Source organism: Ictidomys tridecemlineatus, chromosome 5 (assembly GCF_052094955.1).
Source record: "Ictidomys tridecemlineatus isolate mIctTri1 chromosome 5, mIctTri1.hap1, whole genome shotgun sequence".
Lineage (NCBI taxonomy): Eukaryota > Metazoa > Chordata > Mammalia > Rodentia > Sciuridae > Ictidomys > Ictidomys tridecemlineatus.
In genome coordinates this window covers 193,180,846-193,199,481 of record NC_135481.1, presented here as the reverse complement: position 1 = coordinate 193,199,481, position 18,636 = coordinate 193,180,846, and the positions used below count along the sequence as shown (strand labels likewise).

The 18,636-nt window shown below is 36.7% G+C and overlaps 1 protein-coding gene across 1 annotated transcript; it reads right to left on the bottom strand.

Annotated features, from left to right (window-relative positions):
* Nucleotides 1–907: 907 nt before the first annotated feature.
* Dpm1 (dolichyl-phosphate mannosyltransferase subunit 1, catalytic) lies at nucleotides 908–18,605 on the bottom strand. Its single transcript, XM_005325213.5, has 9 exons — nucleotides 18,411–18,605; nucleotides 15,741–15,840; nucleotides 12,504–12,537; nucleotides 10,666–10,742; nucleotides 10,556–10,581; nucleotides 8,291–8,386; nucleotides 5,324–5,392; nucleotides 1,973–2,087; nucleotides 908–1,205 (listed from the first exon to the last, which is right to left on the bottom strand). Exons 1-9 carry the CDS (start codon nucleotides 18,569–18,571, stop codon nucleotides 1,101–1,103), a joined length of 783 nt encoding a protein of 260 aa, XP_005325270.1. The 5' UTR covers nucleotides 18,572–18,605; the 3' UTR covers nucleotides 908–1,100.
* Between the last annotated feature and the right edge of the window lie 31 nt (nucleotides 18,606–18,636).

Genomic DNA, 18,636 nt, shown 5'->3' with positions numbered 1-18,636 from the left:
AGGTTTTAGTCTAGTATTCGTTTTTGGTAGGATCTGAGAGTATGGCAAATGAAAAATCAGACTTTCAGTTTCTTTAGCACAGTTAAATTAAGTCAGTCAATACTATTCACTAGATTCAATTAAGTACACCTCCTCTTCCTTTTATTTGCAAAAGAAAGTCAACTAGATATTAAGCTTATTTGCTCAAAGTATGCCCTTACTCAAATGTTAAGATACTGTATGACCCAAAAGCTATGATACAATTAAATCACCTATGATAGACAAGGTAGGTAAACGGAATATTTGCCCTGGCTTTACAATACAACTTATCCTTCATTTTAACTGGCAGAACACTTTCCTGGTGTTCTGCCACAGAGTTACAGGGAAGAGATTTTTGCCACATTAATAAAAGGACATGAGCTTTGTTGAGGAGTTTGAAATAAAATGTTTTTGCGAGGCAAAATGTTTTTCCATACCAACAGGGTTATTACTTAAAAGAGAAAAACAAAAAGCAGCTATGCAATCAACTGTTGCCAATTGTTTTCCAATTCACAATATGTACTTCAAATACACTTGCTCTAAGTAGACAAAATGCTTCTTCAATTCAACCCAAATGCTCTAAGTATATAACTTAAGAAATTTGAGACTTTTTGAAGAAAGGGCAGAGACTTAAACTTCTTCAATTGGTAATGGAAACAGCTTTACTTATCTCATAAATACAGTTAACTTTCCCCTTACTTCTGACATCTCCTAGGTATAAAGAGCTAGGAATCTAGTTTTCATGACAAATACTTGAGATTCTGTTTCATGTCAGAATCTCTGCATTCACATACTGTAATGAAAGCAGCAACATTTTGTGCAAAAAAATATACATTTATTTATAGATCTTAATACAGCAAAATATAAATGAAAATTGAAACACTGCTCGTTGAACCAATAACTTTTATAATTATTTAATATGAAATATAAAATGGGAGTTTCTCCAGAAAAAAAAATTTGCATGAAAATTTCCTTACCTCGTGGTTTATGCTTTAAGAGTACGTTTTACAAAAATCAGTAACCAGGCTTCTTTTATGTTTACATTGAAATGACCATGGTAAGCATAAATGAGTAACTTTCTTTTATGTAGTAGCAAAAAGAGTCAACAATCCTTTCAAGAAAGAGACTATTTCATTTCCTCCCAACTTGGATTCACCATAAACACGATCCACAAATGATATTGGAACCTGGTTGAAAAAATATACATTAAAATCAGTTTACAAAAAATTAGGGACCAGCAGGTATTCAACTGTTATTAATGGAACAGAAAAATTCAGTCCCACAATAAGTCCTTCAACTGAGTTCAGAAGTAAGGGACTCAATTGCATGTACTGCCAAGCCTTTAAATTGAACACACATTAATCATCTAAAAATAAGTCATAAGAATCAAATCTACAACTGTTAGAAAAGCTAAATTTCAAGGAAAAAGTACACTTTAAATGTATAATGGCCCTTCACTGAGCTGCTTCAGTATGTCCATTTTAGCTGCCACTGTTTGGCATTAAGTTGGAAACCTTATAACTTAAACAAGTGGCATTCTAGTGTAGTGCAGAGCTTCCCTAAGAGCTCACTGCTACCCTGAAATACCACAGGACTCTTACTCTGGCCACTTCCACTTGTTCACAGGAAATGGGCACATGGGGTTCATCATTCAAGACAAAGTATGGTGGCTGCTGGCTCTACAAGGAAAAGCAGCTAAGGCACTCAAAATGAGGCTGACTGGTCAAAATAAAGGCTTCAGATGGAGGAGGTACCAGTAACTTTAATTCTCAGTAGGTCACGTGTATTACATATGAAAGGGATTCACCCTTTAGTGCAGAGACATTCTGAACAACTGGAAACCCACAACATTAATTTAGTAGTTATCAAAGTTAAACTTTTTATTACAACATGTTCACACTGTACTGTTCCTTTATGAGGAATATGACATTACTACTTCTCATCAGTTACATACCTCACCAATAGTATAATTCATCTGTCTTGCCCGAACAATCATCTCCATCTGGAAGACATAGCCCTTAGAAACACATTTTTCTACTAATTTCTGTAGAACTTCCTTTCGGTATAATCTGTAAAAAAATCAAAATGTACATGAACATCTGGATAAATATCACTTGCCTACATGTACATCTTAAGTTTTCACTGGTTTTTATACAGCCTGACTTTCACTAGCCACTGGCACAAAGAAAAATTCTCATACTTGATGACTCTAATACTTTTGGTCCCAACCAAGAAAGGCCAGGAAATATGTGCCACGTAGTCTGGAATAATCTGGAAAAATGAATTCTCAGTACTTTTTAGAGAATCATCTTCCTATCAGACACTAACTACTGGGAATTGTTAAAATATGGTAAAATGAAGCATTTGATACAGAACCACCTATTTTTAAATTTCCTAAAAGTTTACATTTAATGTTGAAAGGGGAAAAAACTATTCCAAATATTGGAAAAACAGAATTGACATTTACAATATATATAAGACCAGAAAGAATACATAACTGATTGGAACTTCACCATACATGTCTATTTCCCAAGATTTACTTAAGACATTTCCTAGGATAATATGATTCCCACTAGGATAAGCAGTGCATCTACATTAGGACAGGTACTTTCACAGGAAAGAGGGGATCCTGGTAGGATTTATCTATTACAAGTGAGGTCACAGACATTTATAGTGGGCTGGCATACAGCCTAACCTTTAGATGGACTGCAGGTCAAACACAGAGCTCAACAGATTTACAAAGCCAAAGAGAGGAACTGCGAAGTCCTGTGGGTAAACCAAATCGCTTTCTTCAGTAACTATGAATAGCAAGGAGTTATTTCCAAAGAGATTTTGTTTGTTTGTATCAATGAGTAAGATTCCAGAAATTCCTACCTTTACTAGGAGAGGCAGTTTGGTATAACTTTATTTCTCACCAAGTTAAGACCACCTGGATCTACAATGCCTATTGTTACCTGGAATCCAGATTTTACTCCAGGATTTTCTAAGGTTATCACTACCTTTTGGCTTTTAAGTGTGTATGACACAATAGACAGACAGCAGAGCCCTTGGAAGAACGTAAGAAGAGAGTTTAGTGTGTGCACTCCTTTCCCACAAAGGTCCTGAATGAATTCAAAGGAATTTGAAATAAATATGAAGAGTGAAAATATGATGGTAGTAATACTCATTAACGCAATTAGCAATATGTCTTACTATGTTTTAGGAGTGAACTAAAAACTAAAGATATACAATGTCACATGATGTTAAGTGAGGGAGGGAGGATATTAGGATAATGGGGTAGGAAGGACTGACAGCAATGGGACTATTCCAGCATTGCCTTTACAAGTAGAGTGGGCTACAATTTCTTTCCCTTTAAGAATCATTTTCATTTTCTTTCTTTCTATTGGTACTGGGGATAAAACCCAGGGGCACTTAACCACTGAGCCATAACCCCAGCCACTTTAGTCTTTTATTTAGAAACAGGGTCTCACTGAGTTGCTTAGGGCCTCACTAAGTGGCTGAGGCTAGCTTTGAATTTGCAATCCTCCTGCCTCAGCCTTCCAAGATGCTGGGATTACTGGCATGTGCCACCACGCTTGGCTCTTTAAGAATCCTTTTCTAAGACACTTCTTTTCAGTACTACCTTCATCTTCCACATTGTCCCCTCCCATGGTTTCTTCAAACATATGGCTAATAAATTAAAAGGACACAAATGTAAGACTTTGTTCTCATACGTATGATCAGCATCCAGCTGGTCTTTGCTATTAAATGGCTTTATGTCAGATTGCAGCTTTCTGAGATTCCTTTTTCTAAAAATATTTGTATTCCTTTTTCTTCTAATTCTAGGGACCTAAAGACAATGAACCCCATTGAATGATAAACGTGCCCCATCACCGCTCTGGCTGTGTAGATCCAGAACTCCTAGGCCATTGTTTAGCTTAAGCCCCATTTGCTTTGAGGCAGTGAGGAAGCCTCATGTCATTGCTGTTTTTCTTCACAACCTCTATCTCCATGACTCATGAGCTACCCTGGGACTTCCCTCAAAACCATCACAATTGTAGCCTGTGAAATCCAGAGAGGGAAGTTCTGTACAGAGATTTTGTGAGTGCCACTATTCTTAGTATTACTGCTACATGGCAACCAGAGATCTTAATCAGATCACACATGATTCCTTTGCTTTAAATTTGGAATTGAAAGGATATATTTATAGAACTCCTTTCTTTTATATACCAAGTTTTTTTTAAATAATTTTGAGTCAGGGTCTCCCTAAGTTGCTGGCTTCACACTTGGGATTTTCCTACTTCAGCCTCCCAAATTGCTGGGATTGATTATAGATATGCACTAACATGCCTGGCCCAATGTCTACTTTCTAATCAACTTACTTTTTAGCTATAGAGGTTTATTTTTTATTTTTATTTCCCTTCAAGAGTCAGCAACTAACAATGAATTCTGACAAACAACCTAGATTTTTCCATTAAAGTAGAACCTAACATTATTTAATAGAAAACAATAAACAAGTAATATAAATTAAGTAATGCATGGGGTTTGGGACCTTAAAAGAGCAAGCATTTTCTAGTTTCAGAAACTGGAGGAAAAAAATCTGGCAATCTTTAATTGTAATTTGGCCCAGTCATACAAAGCAATTCACACGGCTGGGCACAGGGCTTGGTGGTAGAGTGCTTGCCTTGCTCATTTGAGGCCCTGGGTTCAAAATTCCTAACATGTGTATATACACACACACACACACACACACACACAACCAAACTAAAAAAAAACATATTATGTGTATAGATTACGTGTGCATGCACGCATGTGTGTGTGTATGCCTGGAGAGTAGCTCAGTGTAGACCACTTGCCTAGCGTGCCTGAGGCCCTGGGTTCGATCACCAGCACTGACACCACATTCCCCCCCTAAATCTACATGGAGAACAAAGTAACTAAAAACTCTACCTAAATAGTAAAGATTCTAAGTTTTTTTTTTTCCCTGTAGGTAATGCTGTAAGTACTCATAAAACTATAGAAAATTACTGGACTGTGTGTTGTTGTTCTCAGGAGCATATTCCCGGTCACTTAACAGCAATGTTCCACGTGAGCAATGGAGCCCAATACTAAGGTAAGCACCACACTGACCTAACTCCTGCTCTAACTTTTAAAGAAAAAGTATGATATTTCTCCTTCAGAGATATTTAGGCTACATAAGCAACTTCTGTCCTTCTAGCATTCCAGGACAGAAACAGGGTAGAATATAAAGCATTTCTTTAAAATAGCTATTGTAACACAAGAAATTTAGGCAGGAAGTTATAAATAGTAGAAAATTTCACTGTACCTGAAACTTCCTGTTAAATCAGATGCGCCTGGTCTCAGCAAAACCTGAGTTATAAAATTGGCCCCACGGCTGTCAAATAAAACAATCATTTTCTTAATTAAAATACAATTGATATACAAGAGAAACATATCCAAGAGCACAATGCTAAAAGTGCTAATTTCATAAATGCAGCATTAATTACACAAAAATGTTAATTCTCTACAACAAAGAGAAATTTTTAGTGAAATGAAACCTGATACCCATTTTTCAGAAAATAGGGACTTGTTCTTTGAAAGTGAACTTAAGACCCATAAAGGAATCAACCTTTCAAACTTTAGCTAAGAATAAAAACAGAAAATAGAACTGATATTTACCAATGGTTACCACTTAGAATTATAAATGTCAGTAAGAAAAAGAGATCAGGGATTGGATAAAGAATTTAACAGATGGAAAAAGACAGGGATCTGGTAAGGGGTTTCCTTTTCAGATTCTAATCTGCAGAGAGATTGAATTTTTGTTGGTAATGTATAAAAATGGTACTTTTTATTTAAAGATGGTATACAGGTAGAAGAGGATGTTGGCTTTTAATGATCTCTGGAAATTGATTCACTTTCTTAGCCTTAAATCTGCTTTGCCACTTTAGCAAATGCTTTATACTATTATACTAGGTTGCTTAAACAATAGAAATTTCTCAGTTTTAGAGGCTAGGAAATCCTAGATCAAGATGTTGGCTTTCTGTATTCTCACACAAAGGGAAGGAGAGTAAGCTCTCTAGCCTCTTCTTATGAAGGCACCAGTCCTACCATGGAGCTTACCCTGTAGATACCTCCCAAACTAATTACTTCCTAAAGGCTTTTTCTCCAAATACCAATGTATTGAGGATTCTGGATTCAATCAAGAACTTTGGTAAAACACACTCAAGTCAATAACAATGACTTCAAACACAAGAGTATCATCAATTATAAGATAGTAGTGATTAATAACTATTATTAATCTTTCAAAAAGATGCCAAGTGTCGAAAGAAAGTGACTTTTGAATTGCACCTATTTTAGCATGTGTAGATTCAGAAAGTTTTCTGGGACAACCTGAAGTGAGTGGCTTTCTTCCTAAGCCCAAGCCTCCCTAGCTAAGACTGTATGCAAATCACCAAGATTAGGGTATATGGGATGATGGCTAACAAAAACATTTTCCCTTCAATTTGCTTCTAATACCTATAAAAATATTATATAGTTTATCCCTTTATCCCAAATGGGTATAAACAAAGGAATATGTGTATGTATGTGTATACTTTTGTACATCTACACAAGATAGTATATTTATATTTGAGAGAGGGTCTTGTATGTTGCCCAGGCTGAGCTCAAACAATCCTCTTACCTTAGCTCCCAAGTAGCCATGAATACAGGTGTGTCCCACCATGCTGGGAAATATGTATTTTAAAACTGGGGTCTTTTAATTAATTAAAATGTTGAAAGAGCCATTCAAGTCTTGAGGGGTTTTTTCCTCACATTTTTTATTGGTGCATTATAGTTATATATAATGTTCATAAATGCACACAATGTAACAATATAATCTGTCAGCTTTGGGTTTGAATTCTAGATTTGAATCATACTGATAAGAACTAAAGTTTATACTCTAGGACACTGCAGATGATATTAACAGCTACTAACAGGTACAACTAAAAGGTGTAATGTATCTGTGATTGGGAGTCCTTAATTTTAAATAATAGGTAAATGACCTGAGTGCCTTTAGCGATCAAGTTCACTTGTTTTCAGCACTGGCTCACAATATTCATCTAGGAAGTCTGTGAAAAACCCTGAAGCCTTTGGCCCACTTTTGGAGATTCTCAAATGGTCTGCAGTGTGTGTGAGAAAAGGATGACAAATAGGTGTAGTTTTATGAGATTTTTCTCTCTACATGATTCTAATATTTAGCAGGACTGAAAAGCACTGCTTTATCCAACTCCGTGTTACAGAAGACAAGATTCTTAAATGTTCTACATGGCAGGTCCTAGGTTCTAGTAGAGGCAAAACTGAGATGAACTTAAATGAATCTTTAATTCGAGTGAAATGGGTGGTAAAAGATATCAATGACAAGAAATATATCTCATCTTCCTGCTACCCTGAAAAAGCATGTTAGATAGGTAAAATATGAAAAATATTTTTTTGTGGTCTTCCCATCAAAAAAGGGAATTCTCCCACCCCCATCTCTTGTTCATGAAATGGTTTGACAGAAAAAAAACTGACCCTGTGTGAACCCCAGAGGAGCCTAGAATTCAAGTGGTCTTGCAGCTTCCACTGCTGTACTCTTGGGTGTTCCCTGAGGGCGCCTGGCGAAGAAGCTGCTCCAGCTTTCTGGAGAGCCCTGCAGAGAACTGAGACCAGCAACAACTGCCAAATGTTGCAAAAACCCCAACAGAAGCCTGCTGAGACGCCAACAGCCAATCCACAGTTATGAGAAATGATGGATACTTTGACAAGACAGTAATAGAAAATTGGAATAGTAGGTTTTGTTTCCATCTTAAGATGAAGGAGGTAAAGGTCAGAAAAAGTAAAATTGGAAGTAAATGACAAAGAGGATATCCCAGGCATATCTGACTGCAGGGCCCTATATTCCCCCAAAATGGAATATACTAGTTTATGTTGCTTAGTAAAAGTTGGCATATTTTTTTTACTTAAAGTAATAAAAATATAAACATGGGGGGAGGGACCTACCTATCCAGCCTCAAAATATAGATGAATAACTCAATCAAATCAAAACTGAGGTCCAGTAGAGTAACTTTTACTGAACCAGACCATTTCTACCAAAAGTTCGTAAGTTTTTGATAACTGAAAAACATCCAAAATAAAACACACTGAGCAAAGGAAAAAGTGTAGGTAAGAAGCTACACCTGGGAATATTTATTGGCACAAATGAAGGCAGCATGTAATTTCATCAAAATAATATATTTCCAGTAGTTACATTGAGAGAAATTATAGTACACGTATATACCTGATTATTTTTCTTTTCAAATCCCAGCCATATACACCACCATTTCCTTTGTAGCGAGTTCCAGAGACAATATCAAAATTACCCTCTTTTTGCTTCCTACAGGGGGAAAAAATGTCAATGAGAAAAAGCTACTGAGCTCAGTAGGCATTTCCATAAGCTACACAAACAGAACTTTTAACAGAAAAAGAGAAAAAAACAATGCTAAGGAAACAGACGAATTATTTACCGAAAGACCTTACAGAATGAGGAATTCAACCCTGTTTTTCTTTTATTTATCTTAAATAAATGAAGGAAAAACTATAACATAGTACTATTTGCTGACTATACCATGTAAAACTATCCTTAAAAGTGTTAGTAAAATTATAAACTAGTCCTTCTACCACCAAAAGTGAACACAATGCTACAACAGTCTGGTCCCTCTAGATCTTTCTCTTTACTTATAAAAAAATAATCAAAGGGGTGCCTCAAAGTTTTTGGTTACATTTACAAAGATGAAATCCAAAAAAAGTCCACCTTCTGACTTGCTTTTTGTCAGCTAATAATATACATCGCAGAATCACAGATACCTCCACAGGTCAACAGAAATCTCCCCTTTTTAAAAAATAGTTCCAATCATTCAAGTCAGACATCTGTGATTATTTTCACGGTGGGTTCCCCACCCCAGTGACCAAAAAACCCCATAACGAACAATGCCACAATAATCATTCTTAAAAACATTTACCATGATGCTTAAGAGTCCCCCAAAATGGAATATACTAGACAAAAGCTTATTCATATTTCTGATACTGCAGAAATCATTTCCCAAAAGTTACAACTCATACTTTATTCAGTAATATTTGAATGTGCCCATTTTTTTTAAACCTATAAGTACTAGATGTAACTGCTCTAAAAGTTTTAAATTTTGAGAAACTAATGGGTAATAGTTACTTTATTTTGCATTTCTTTGCATCCTATGGTGAATATTTTCTCTTATGTTTATTAGCTGCCAGGCGCAGTGGCACACACTTGTAATCTTAGTGGCTTGGAAGCTGAGATGGGAGGATGTTGAGTTCAAAGCCAGCCTCAGCAACAGTGAGGCACTATCAGTGAGATGCTGCCTCTAAATAAAATACAAAATAGGGCTGGGGATGTGGCTCAGTGGTCGAGTGCCCCTGAGTTCAATCCCCAGTCCCCCCTCCCCCCAAAAAAGTTTATTAGCCATCTGAATTTCTTCTACATGTTGCCAGTTTGAGTCCAAAATACAATAGAAAATCTATTCCCAGGGTTCCATTTCCTTATTAGGTCAAAGGCGGCTTTGAGTTATTAGAGAGATAAGCAGAAAAGGTCTAAGCAATTTTATGTAGAGATCAAAGGATGACAGTAGTTGGCCATTAAGGTGCAGTGAGACAGCTTTTCAGCTCTGTGTATATTGAGAAACAAGAGGACTATGCCCAAGGTCTGAGAGCATGGGGTAGTGGCATAAGATCAGGTCAGAAAGGCAGGAGCCACTTATATAGGAGTTGGAAGGATGAGGGAGTTTGGATTTTTTCCTTCAGGTGTTGAGGGTAACTCTGTGAATATTCTAAACAGGGAGTGATATGATCTGATTGTCATGTCAGAAGTTTATTCACAGAGGTTTTGTCATCTCTTGGGTTTTTTAAGATTATATCACCTGCAAACAAATACAATTTTGTATCCTTTACCAATATCTAACTGAATTCTTAACTTACTGTATTACCTAAATCCATGTTTAATGTGAACTGGCCTACCTATTTGAATAAACTTATTGGAAATGATTGATAATTTCACTATTGGGCATAACATTTGTGTTAGGACTAGGTCATTTTATTCATGCTTAAGTAGTTTTCTTCTATTTCTATTTCAGTTCTTATTAGAAAATGTAACAAATAAAATACCTTTTAGTATCTATACACAATCATGCTACTTTCTCTGTTAACATGAGGAATGATTTATACTCCTAGAGTAAACCCTATTTGCTGATAGTGTCTTACTCTAATGATTCAAGGCTTCCTTTAATCTTTCTCTGTGCTCTAAAAGAATTTAGATAACAAAGGAATGATCTGTTCATTCATTTCTCAGGGCTCCTAATTTATATCAGTCACACATCTACCTACATTTGTGAGTCTCAAATCTATATGTTGGTTATATTTTAAAAGAAAAGTTAAAATAACATGTACATTTTTAATTCATGAAAAAAGTCCAAAATCAATGTAAGAAAAATGTTTTCAATTGTAACTCTTTTCAAATATTAGAAACAGTACCTACCTAATGAATTCAGGAATAAATTTTGGCTGAAATTTAGAAAAAATAAACAGTAAGTCAGTAAAATAGGCTGAAAGTATCATAAATAGCTAATAAAAAAATATGCCCCTTACATGGTGAGAGAGATCAGCATCCATAATAACTATGTAGTTTCCTGTGGCATGTTCCATTCCATGAATATACGCAGTTCCTAAAAATGAAAGCATTTATATCCATTAAAGAGTATCAGTAGACACGCATTGGTATACTTTTGAATAGGGAAGAAATTGTTTAGCACTTGAAAAGCATTATCAGTTTTCTAAAAGTATTACTAATAAGTTGGTCAGTTTCCATCTTAAGTATATAGCTGGGTATCTACTCCATATTCAGATGTCAATTTACTAGATCCCATCTATATTTTAGTTTAGCAAAGAAATAGTAAGATAGTCTCAGAATATATAAAAATTATCATATTCTCATGGTTTAAAAGTCATATTTATGTTGATACTTCCAAGACACTGACAAGGCCAGATACTTCTCAGTGCTCCATATATTCATAGAGGCAGCTGTCTCCACTTGCATATTAAGAAATCTTACATGTAATATTCCAAAATCACCCCTAAATACCCACCGCTTTATAGGCCACCTTTCAGGAAATTACCAACTATTTGAGTGTTCCACCCACAGGTCTAGGGGTGACCTTTGATTCCCTACCTTACCCAAAACTTTAATTTCTAAACTATTTTTAAGTCCTAATGATTCTATAGCCAAACCCTCTCCCAATTCCCTTCTTTCCATGCACTACCTTCTGATGCCTGGGTCACTACCTAACATGCTTCTCTGCTTCTGCTCTTCCCAGCAGTCCAAGTCCATTTTCACACAGTGGGAAGAAGCGACTATAATCAGTTAATTTCTTGGCAGCTTTCATGGAAGTTTCCAGATTATTCCAATCCCAAAAATGTTGAGAGTATGTTTTGAAAAATATTTTTAATTGTAGATGGACGCAATAACTTTATTTTTTATGTGGTGCTGAGGATAGAAACCAGACTTTCACATGTGCTAGGCAAGTGCTGCACCACTGAGCCACAATCCCAGCCCAATACTGAGAATGTTTGATGATGCCAGGGACAAACGGTCTTCTGAACAGCAGCTTTAGTTCGTAAGAACTATGTTTTTTCCATAATCCCCTGATTTTTCATTATGTATACCAATTCTCAACATGAGTAACTGCGGGCAGTGGCAGAAATAAAGGCATTCATGGTTTCATCTCAATTACTGAGCTCATTTGAGATATTCTATAATGTCCTATATTTAACTGGAAAATCTTTCTATTTTAGAAATAAAAAATAACTTTTAAACTTATGCCCAAAGGTGCAGCTAAAGCAATATGCTGGTCCATGATATGTGTTCCCAGACTCATTTTCTGGCCCTTTTCTATGCTATATTGTAGAAACCACATTTTCCAGGTTCCCTTATCATCTGCTTACAGACAATTAGTGAGGTACAGGTGCAGACTATGAGGAGGGAGAAGGACAGTCTACGTGTCCTCCATTGACAGGTTATTTGGCAGGACTACCTCATCATTCTAGCTCCCTCTGGGCAGACCAGGTTTTGGGGTCTAACCTGCCCCCACGCCCCTTCATTGCTCCATCTACAGGGGCAACAGTAAGGAGCCTCCAGTTGTTATTGACTTCTTAGGAACCTCACTGTTCCCTTTGGCTTCTCAGCAATTCCTTCATCTGTGCAACCAAATTCTTTGTATTAAATTCCCTATACTCAAAGAGCAGTTTGTTTTTCTGAGTGGGTCCTGATTGACAAAGGTGACCCAAGTTAAACTACTTAAATGTCATAAAGATCACATTAAAAACCACCACGTTGCTATATCTGGTCCTGTTCCAAATTGGGAAATTACACACTGGATGAGTTTACCAAGGCAAGTCGCAGGTATGAGGGGGTTAGAGGGTCTACTTACCTAATCCCAGTTTTTTCTCCCGTGGTCTTAGAAGCTGTAGGAAAAAGAAACAATACTTCAGTAAAAAATCTGACTAAATTTTATCTTACCCCTTCTTGTAAGTGCACATTCATTTTAACAGAAATAATGCATTTATTACCCTTAAAGTAGCGTATGCTTAACATTTTTTGCCAAAGTAAAAAAAAAAAAAAAAAAAAGGTGGTAACAAACCAAATACATTAACACAGCTTTTCAGAAAGGCAACATTCTTTATCCCCAACCCTATAGGCAAAGCATTTTTTTCTGGCACTATCCACCATATTTTAAACAATATTAATTTTACATCTATTACTACATCTGTCATTTAAAACAATGATGCCTTTTGATGCCTTCCTACAAAATTGATGCTATAACTCATTGTTCCATACCTTTTCAGAATAGCTGATAGCCACATTATCCTCCTGATTCCCTGTGATTTTCAATGCTGACATCACCCTTCCTTCATGAACTTAATCTTAACTTCACACTTGGATGACTTCATCTCATTCTCTACTGCTCCAATAACAAATTATGTTCCTAACAAGAGGTGAAGTTTTCCTCCTTCTTAACAGTTTTCCAATTACTTAGTCTTGTAAACTTTTTGCTTCGTATCTGGCCCCTGATTTCGTTGTTTAGCATTTTCCTCTGGCTGGAAACTAGTGAGCATATCTTGTCCCCTTCTGAATTTGGCTGTGAATGAGCAGGTCACCGCAGACTGCCAAATCTCTAACAAAGCCTTCCCAGTTCAATTCAAGCAGGACAGATTTCTTTTCTTTTTGACAACATGCAAAGGTCTTGGGAAAGAACAAAGATGGATACAATTATTCTTGTCCAATAAGAGCTTACAGGGAGGAGAAATAGACACCCACAAGTCATTGAACAGAATCAGACAAGACACGTCAGATCTCAAATTTTGATTCTGTGATTGATAGTTACTGACAAAATACGAGTACCTGCTCTAAATAAGCAAAACTTTTAAAGCTCATGACATTTTCTATAACCTTGTTTCAGCTAGAAATTCTTTTTGAAAAAGATCACTTTATTACTTATAATTTTTAGAATGCTCAAAGGTTTATATCCATCATTAAACAATATTATGAAATAGTTAGAGGTAATGTGGGTATATAGTAACCTCTTCAAGATATCATTAGAAGTACTAATGATTATATTTGTGTTTATAAAAGGAAAACTTACTACTTAGTTCTACAGGCATATGCACAAAAATACAAACTGTTGACCTGAGTCTTTTCTGGGGGAAGAGACTGAAATGCACATTAAAAAATGCTTATCAAAGGCAACTTCAATGTTACAGGTAATATTTACATTTTATAATATGTTTAAGCTCGAATTGTTTCCACCTAGCGTGCTTTACTTTCAACCTTAACCAACCAACCCTACCTTTCCACACTCTCCGGATCCTTTTCTGCCTCCTCACATCAATCTGACAGCTCCTTTTTATGTAAGGCAAAATACAGTGGCAGATAGGACCTGGACTCTTGAGCCATGAGACTTTGATTTGAATCTCAGCTACACTGCTCACTAGTCAGGATCCTGGGCACATATAGTGGCACGACGAAACTCTATCACGGGGCTGGAATGAGGAACAAGCAGTGAATTCCTGTAAAGTGCTTGCAAGAGTGCCAGGGATATATTCTGTGAAATATGCTTACTTATAAAATACTTCACGAGGGGCTGGGGTTGTGGCTCAGCGGTAGCGCACTTGTCTAGCACGTGTGAGGCCCTGGGTTTGATCCTCAGCACCACATAAAAATAAATGAATAAAGTACAGATACTGTGCGCAACTAATTCTAAATAAAATAAAATACTTCATGAAGTACAATAATTTGAGCAACAAGAAACCTTTGCAAGATATTCTTACGAGAAAATCTTGAAAAAAAAAATTAGTAAAAAAATATTCCAAGTAAGCTATGTGACTGTATTTAAAAACACAGGCAGTTTTAAAACCCACTGTACACTTTAATACCATCAATCAAAAGTAAAGTATGAATATTTTGAGGGTTATGACATTATTGCCAGCTGAGATTTCAGAAAACTATGTCAACCTATTCTAGGATCAATAGATTTGAATCCAACCATTTACCATACTTTCAAAAACACTGGTTTAAGGGCTGGGGCTGGGGCTGAGCAATAGTGTACTTGCCTGGCATGTGTGAAGCACTGGGTTCGATTCTCAGCACCACATATATAAATAAATAAAATAAAGGTCTATCAACAACTAAAACAAAAAATAAAAAACACTAGTTTAAAAAAAAAAGAAAATAAACCTTCCACTAAGAAAGGCTAATTATACTCTTCTATTGTGCAATTCTTAGTGAGGCTCATTTTTTCCCCCACATTGACTGGTCATTTATAGCTCTTATTTTATGAATTATCTGGTTAGGTAATTATTTGGTTAGGGTACTAATCTTGTTAAATATAATATTTTTGTATTTGAGGATAAAGTTTAATTATTTTAAAGTAACCAAATCTCTTGAATGTACAGTTATTTGATGTTTTAAAATATAACCGATGTTTTAAAATATAACAAATATATTACATTTTATTACCAGAACATTTTCTAAAAATACAAAATTACAAAACATGTTAAAATATAAAAATTAAAATGCTAAATGTTCTGAAAAGTTATTTATGTTCCACATATAAATAGTCACCTTTCTAACCTACCTGCAAATAGCATTCTCTACTAAAGGATGAGTACGCGAAAGGGCAAAGAAAGACTCACACAAATTGCAACTTGATTCTTTGATATTACTTGTCAATTCAACAACATGTTTTAATTTTGCCAAAGAAAACTCATTGCAGTAATCAGTCACAAAAACAGCATTCATTCAGGGGCTGGGGCTGTAGTTCAGTGGCAGAGCACTTGCCTACCATATGTGAGGCGCATAAAAAATGAATGAATGAATAAATAAATAAATAAAATAAAGGCATTCTGTTCATCTACAACTATTAAAAAGATGAAAAAAAAAGTATTCATCCTAAAGTTCACTCTTTTGCTATAAAATTATCACTAACCCAACACAGCAATGATATGTAAAATTTTAAGCAGAATGAAAAAGCATTTCATTCTCAAGGGCATAAGTTGTTCTTTTTCTTTTCAGTTCTAGGCAAATAGACTATATTTAAGCATTGTTCATTTGTCATCTTTTCCATATACAAACACAATTCATATGACAGAAAAATGCTCATGTAACTTACAATTTTGTCGGATCCATAGATCTTTTCCAACTGTTCAGCAACATCCTTTGTTCCATCTGGGCTTCCATCATCTATGATTATAATTTCATAGTTGATTCCACTAAAATTTAAAAATTTGAATTTGTATTAATGTTTGGAGACTTTTTCAAATTTAAAAATATTTTAATAATTGATTTCTAACTAGTATAAGTGAAGACTTACTGTCATATTAGTCACTAAAGAAAACTTCAAGTATCAAATTAAATAAATGCCAAACATTTAATACTTCACCTCCAAATCTAGTAAATTGCTGGAAAATGCTATTATGATGACCCAAGATATCAAAACATTCTTACACAGAAAAAATACACTTTATTTAGAAAATCTTACATTCATGTATCATACATACATATCACATATGATATCCTATGAAATTTATTTACCTACTTTCCAAGTGAAAACTTGGAATCTTAATATCAAATCTTAGGTATGTAAAATATTTCAAAAGTACTTAAGTGGCAACTCAAAACAAATTGAGTATTTTGAATGAATATCCTTTTTAGTTTAATAAAAAAAGCAGATTTAAATATCAGGAATAAATCTGACTTAATTTCACTCTTAAAAAATGTTTAGAATAGTGTTCACAATCTTTTAAATGCCTGCTTCAAACAGTAGGACCCATTAACTCACACTACAAAATTTTTTAAAAAAAGCACAGTAGATTTATAAGAGATTTTATTGTGCTTCAACATTAATATCTGTTACTTTCTATTAACTTCACATGATAGTTTCTTTTCTATTTAAAAAAAGAGCCAACACAAAGTATTTATTTGGTGAATAAATACTTTATGAATGCATACTTAATCACCACCCTGCTTCCCTCTATCTCCACCTTCCCCTTTAATAAAGACATTGCAAAGTTAAAGGGGAAAGGAAGAACACAAAACTGCTACCTCTTGATTTTGCTGTAAGCAATATATGCAAAGAAATAAAACAGACAACACATCCCACTGCTAAAGGCCTAAAAAAGCCAGCCCCAGCAAACTTAAAATATAAAACAGCCAATCTATTCCCCTATAGATGGCTACTTCGCTTTCCCACTGAGCTCTTAACTTTGGGAACAACTTTTAACACCCCAAACAGTTAGATGAGCATTCTAGTAGAATGCTAAAATAAGTATCTCTCTCAAACAAAATGGAGTTATTCATAAGCAAAATTCTCCGTGTTCAAATCAGCCAAGTCACCTTAAGGTGAGGCAGCTTAAATAAAGCTGAGGTGACAATGTGATCTGCACCTACAAAAGTATTAATGGTTTCCTTCACTAAACTACATTTTGATTTTTAACAGCATGCCCAGAAACCATTAAAAAAATAAATAAATAAACTGTGCAGGGTCAACAGTAATCTCAACTGCTCTGCTGGGGAGGCTGAGGCAGGAGGATTGCCAGTTCCAAGCCAGCCTCAGCAAAAGCAAGGTGCTAAGCAACTCAATGAGCCCTATAAAATACAATATAAGGCTGGCGATGTGGCTCAGTAGTGGAGTGTTCCTGAGTTCAATTCCCAGCACCCCCATTTTAAAAAAAATTAGAATAAATTGAACTTCATAATATACCCACTGACATGTATGCACATATACCTGTATGTGTGATGAAAATCAGACTATAAACCTAGAACAAGATTGGCTACATGATTAATTTTTAATTTGGAAAGAGCGTCAGAATAGAATTAAAAAGACATACATCTAAAGTGGAAAAGAGATAAGAGTTAAACTTTGAGGAGCCTTAAACGTGCAGATAGTTATTCCAAGAAATACGATCAAATCAGCAAAATGGTTTCCACCAAGTGTTTACAACAACGTAAATCTAGTAATGCTCAGGTTGGCTGACTGTAAAGCAAAAGCCAAAACAAAACCAAACCTCTGGAAATAATTTGGTTACTGACATGACCTGGGTAAATAAATGATAACATAGCCATATGTGCTATCGCCTAACTTTTCAAAAATAATTTGCTACGATCGTACGTGTTGCTATGGAAAAACGTTTACAGATTTTCGCAGCATGATCGCATTTGTCCAACCATCATACAAATTACTCTGAGCCGCCAAGATTCTCTGATTATTTTTTTTTAAATCGCACAACACTTCGAAATTGAAACTCCAAAATTCTCCTTTCTAGAAACCCCACCAAACACCCCACAGGGCTCGCCGAGGCCGCCCTGCTGGCTCCTCGGCGGAAAGGCGATCCCGCCCGCGGCGGTTCCCTCCTCCACGGGCCCAACCTCACGCTTACATAAGCCCTCGGCGCCGGGGCGGGGAGGAGCGCGCCCGCTCGGGCCCGGGCTCCGGCGGCCGGCCGTGACCACCGAGGGGGCGGCTCCGGCTTTCAGCTGCGCCCCAGGTAAAAGTGGGGGGGGGATCAGCCTTTTAAGAAAAAAGCCGCGAGCGGGGGCAGAAGGCGTTCGTCACCAGGACCGCGAGCGTTTCACAACACCCGGGAGCTGGACCGAGAACCCAAGACACGAGAACACCCGGCAAGTGTCCGGCTTTCCTTCCTCGCGGGGTGGCCTCCTCCTCGAGGCTGCCTGCGTGAGCCCGGGAAGACAGGCAGGGCCGCCTCGCGCAGCCAACCGCCGCCACCCAGGCCGGCGGAGCCAGCTCATCCCATTCCTCGGGGAGGAAGGTCGGGCGCGCTACCTCTCGGAGAAGCTCTTCACCAGCAGCCACACGATGAGCGGCAGGTTCTCGCGCTCGTTGTAGGTGGGTAAGAGCACCGAGTACTTGTCCTGGCGTCGGGAGCGCCCCTCCGGCTCCTGCCGAGAGCTGGCAGGACTCCGACGCGACTCCACGGAGGCCATGGCGGAACAGCGCAGGACGCCGGAGGCGGAATTACGTCACGTGGCGCGGAACGTACCAAATCCCG

Excerpts from the sequence above, each read along its gene's own strand:
- Dpm1 (XM_005325213.5), bottom strand. The coding sequence starts at position 18,571 with ATGGCCTCCGTGGAGTCGCGTCGGAGTCCTGCCAGCTCTCGGCAGGAG. Across the intron at positions 12,538-15,740 it reads TCTATGGATCCGACAAAATT|CTTCTAAGACCACGGGAGAA; the intron begins GTAAGTTACATG and ends TTTTTCCTACAG. Across the intron at positions 10,582-10,665 it reads ATGCTGATCTCTCTCACCAT|CCAAAATTTATTCCTGAATT; the intron begins GTAAGGGGCATA and ends TCTAAATTTCAG.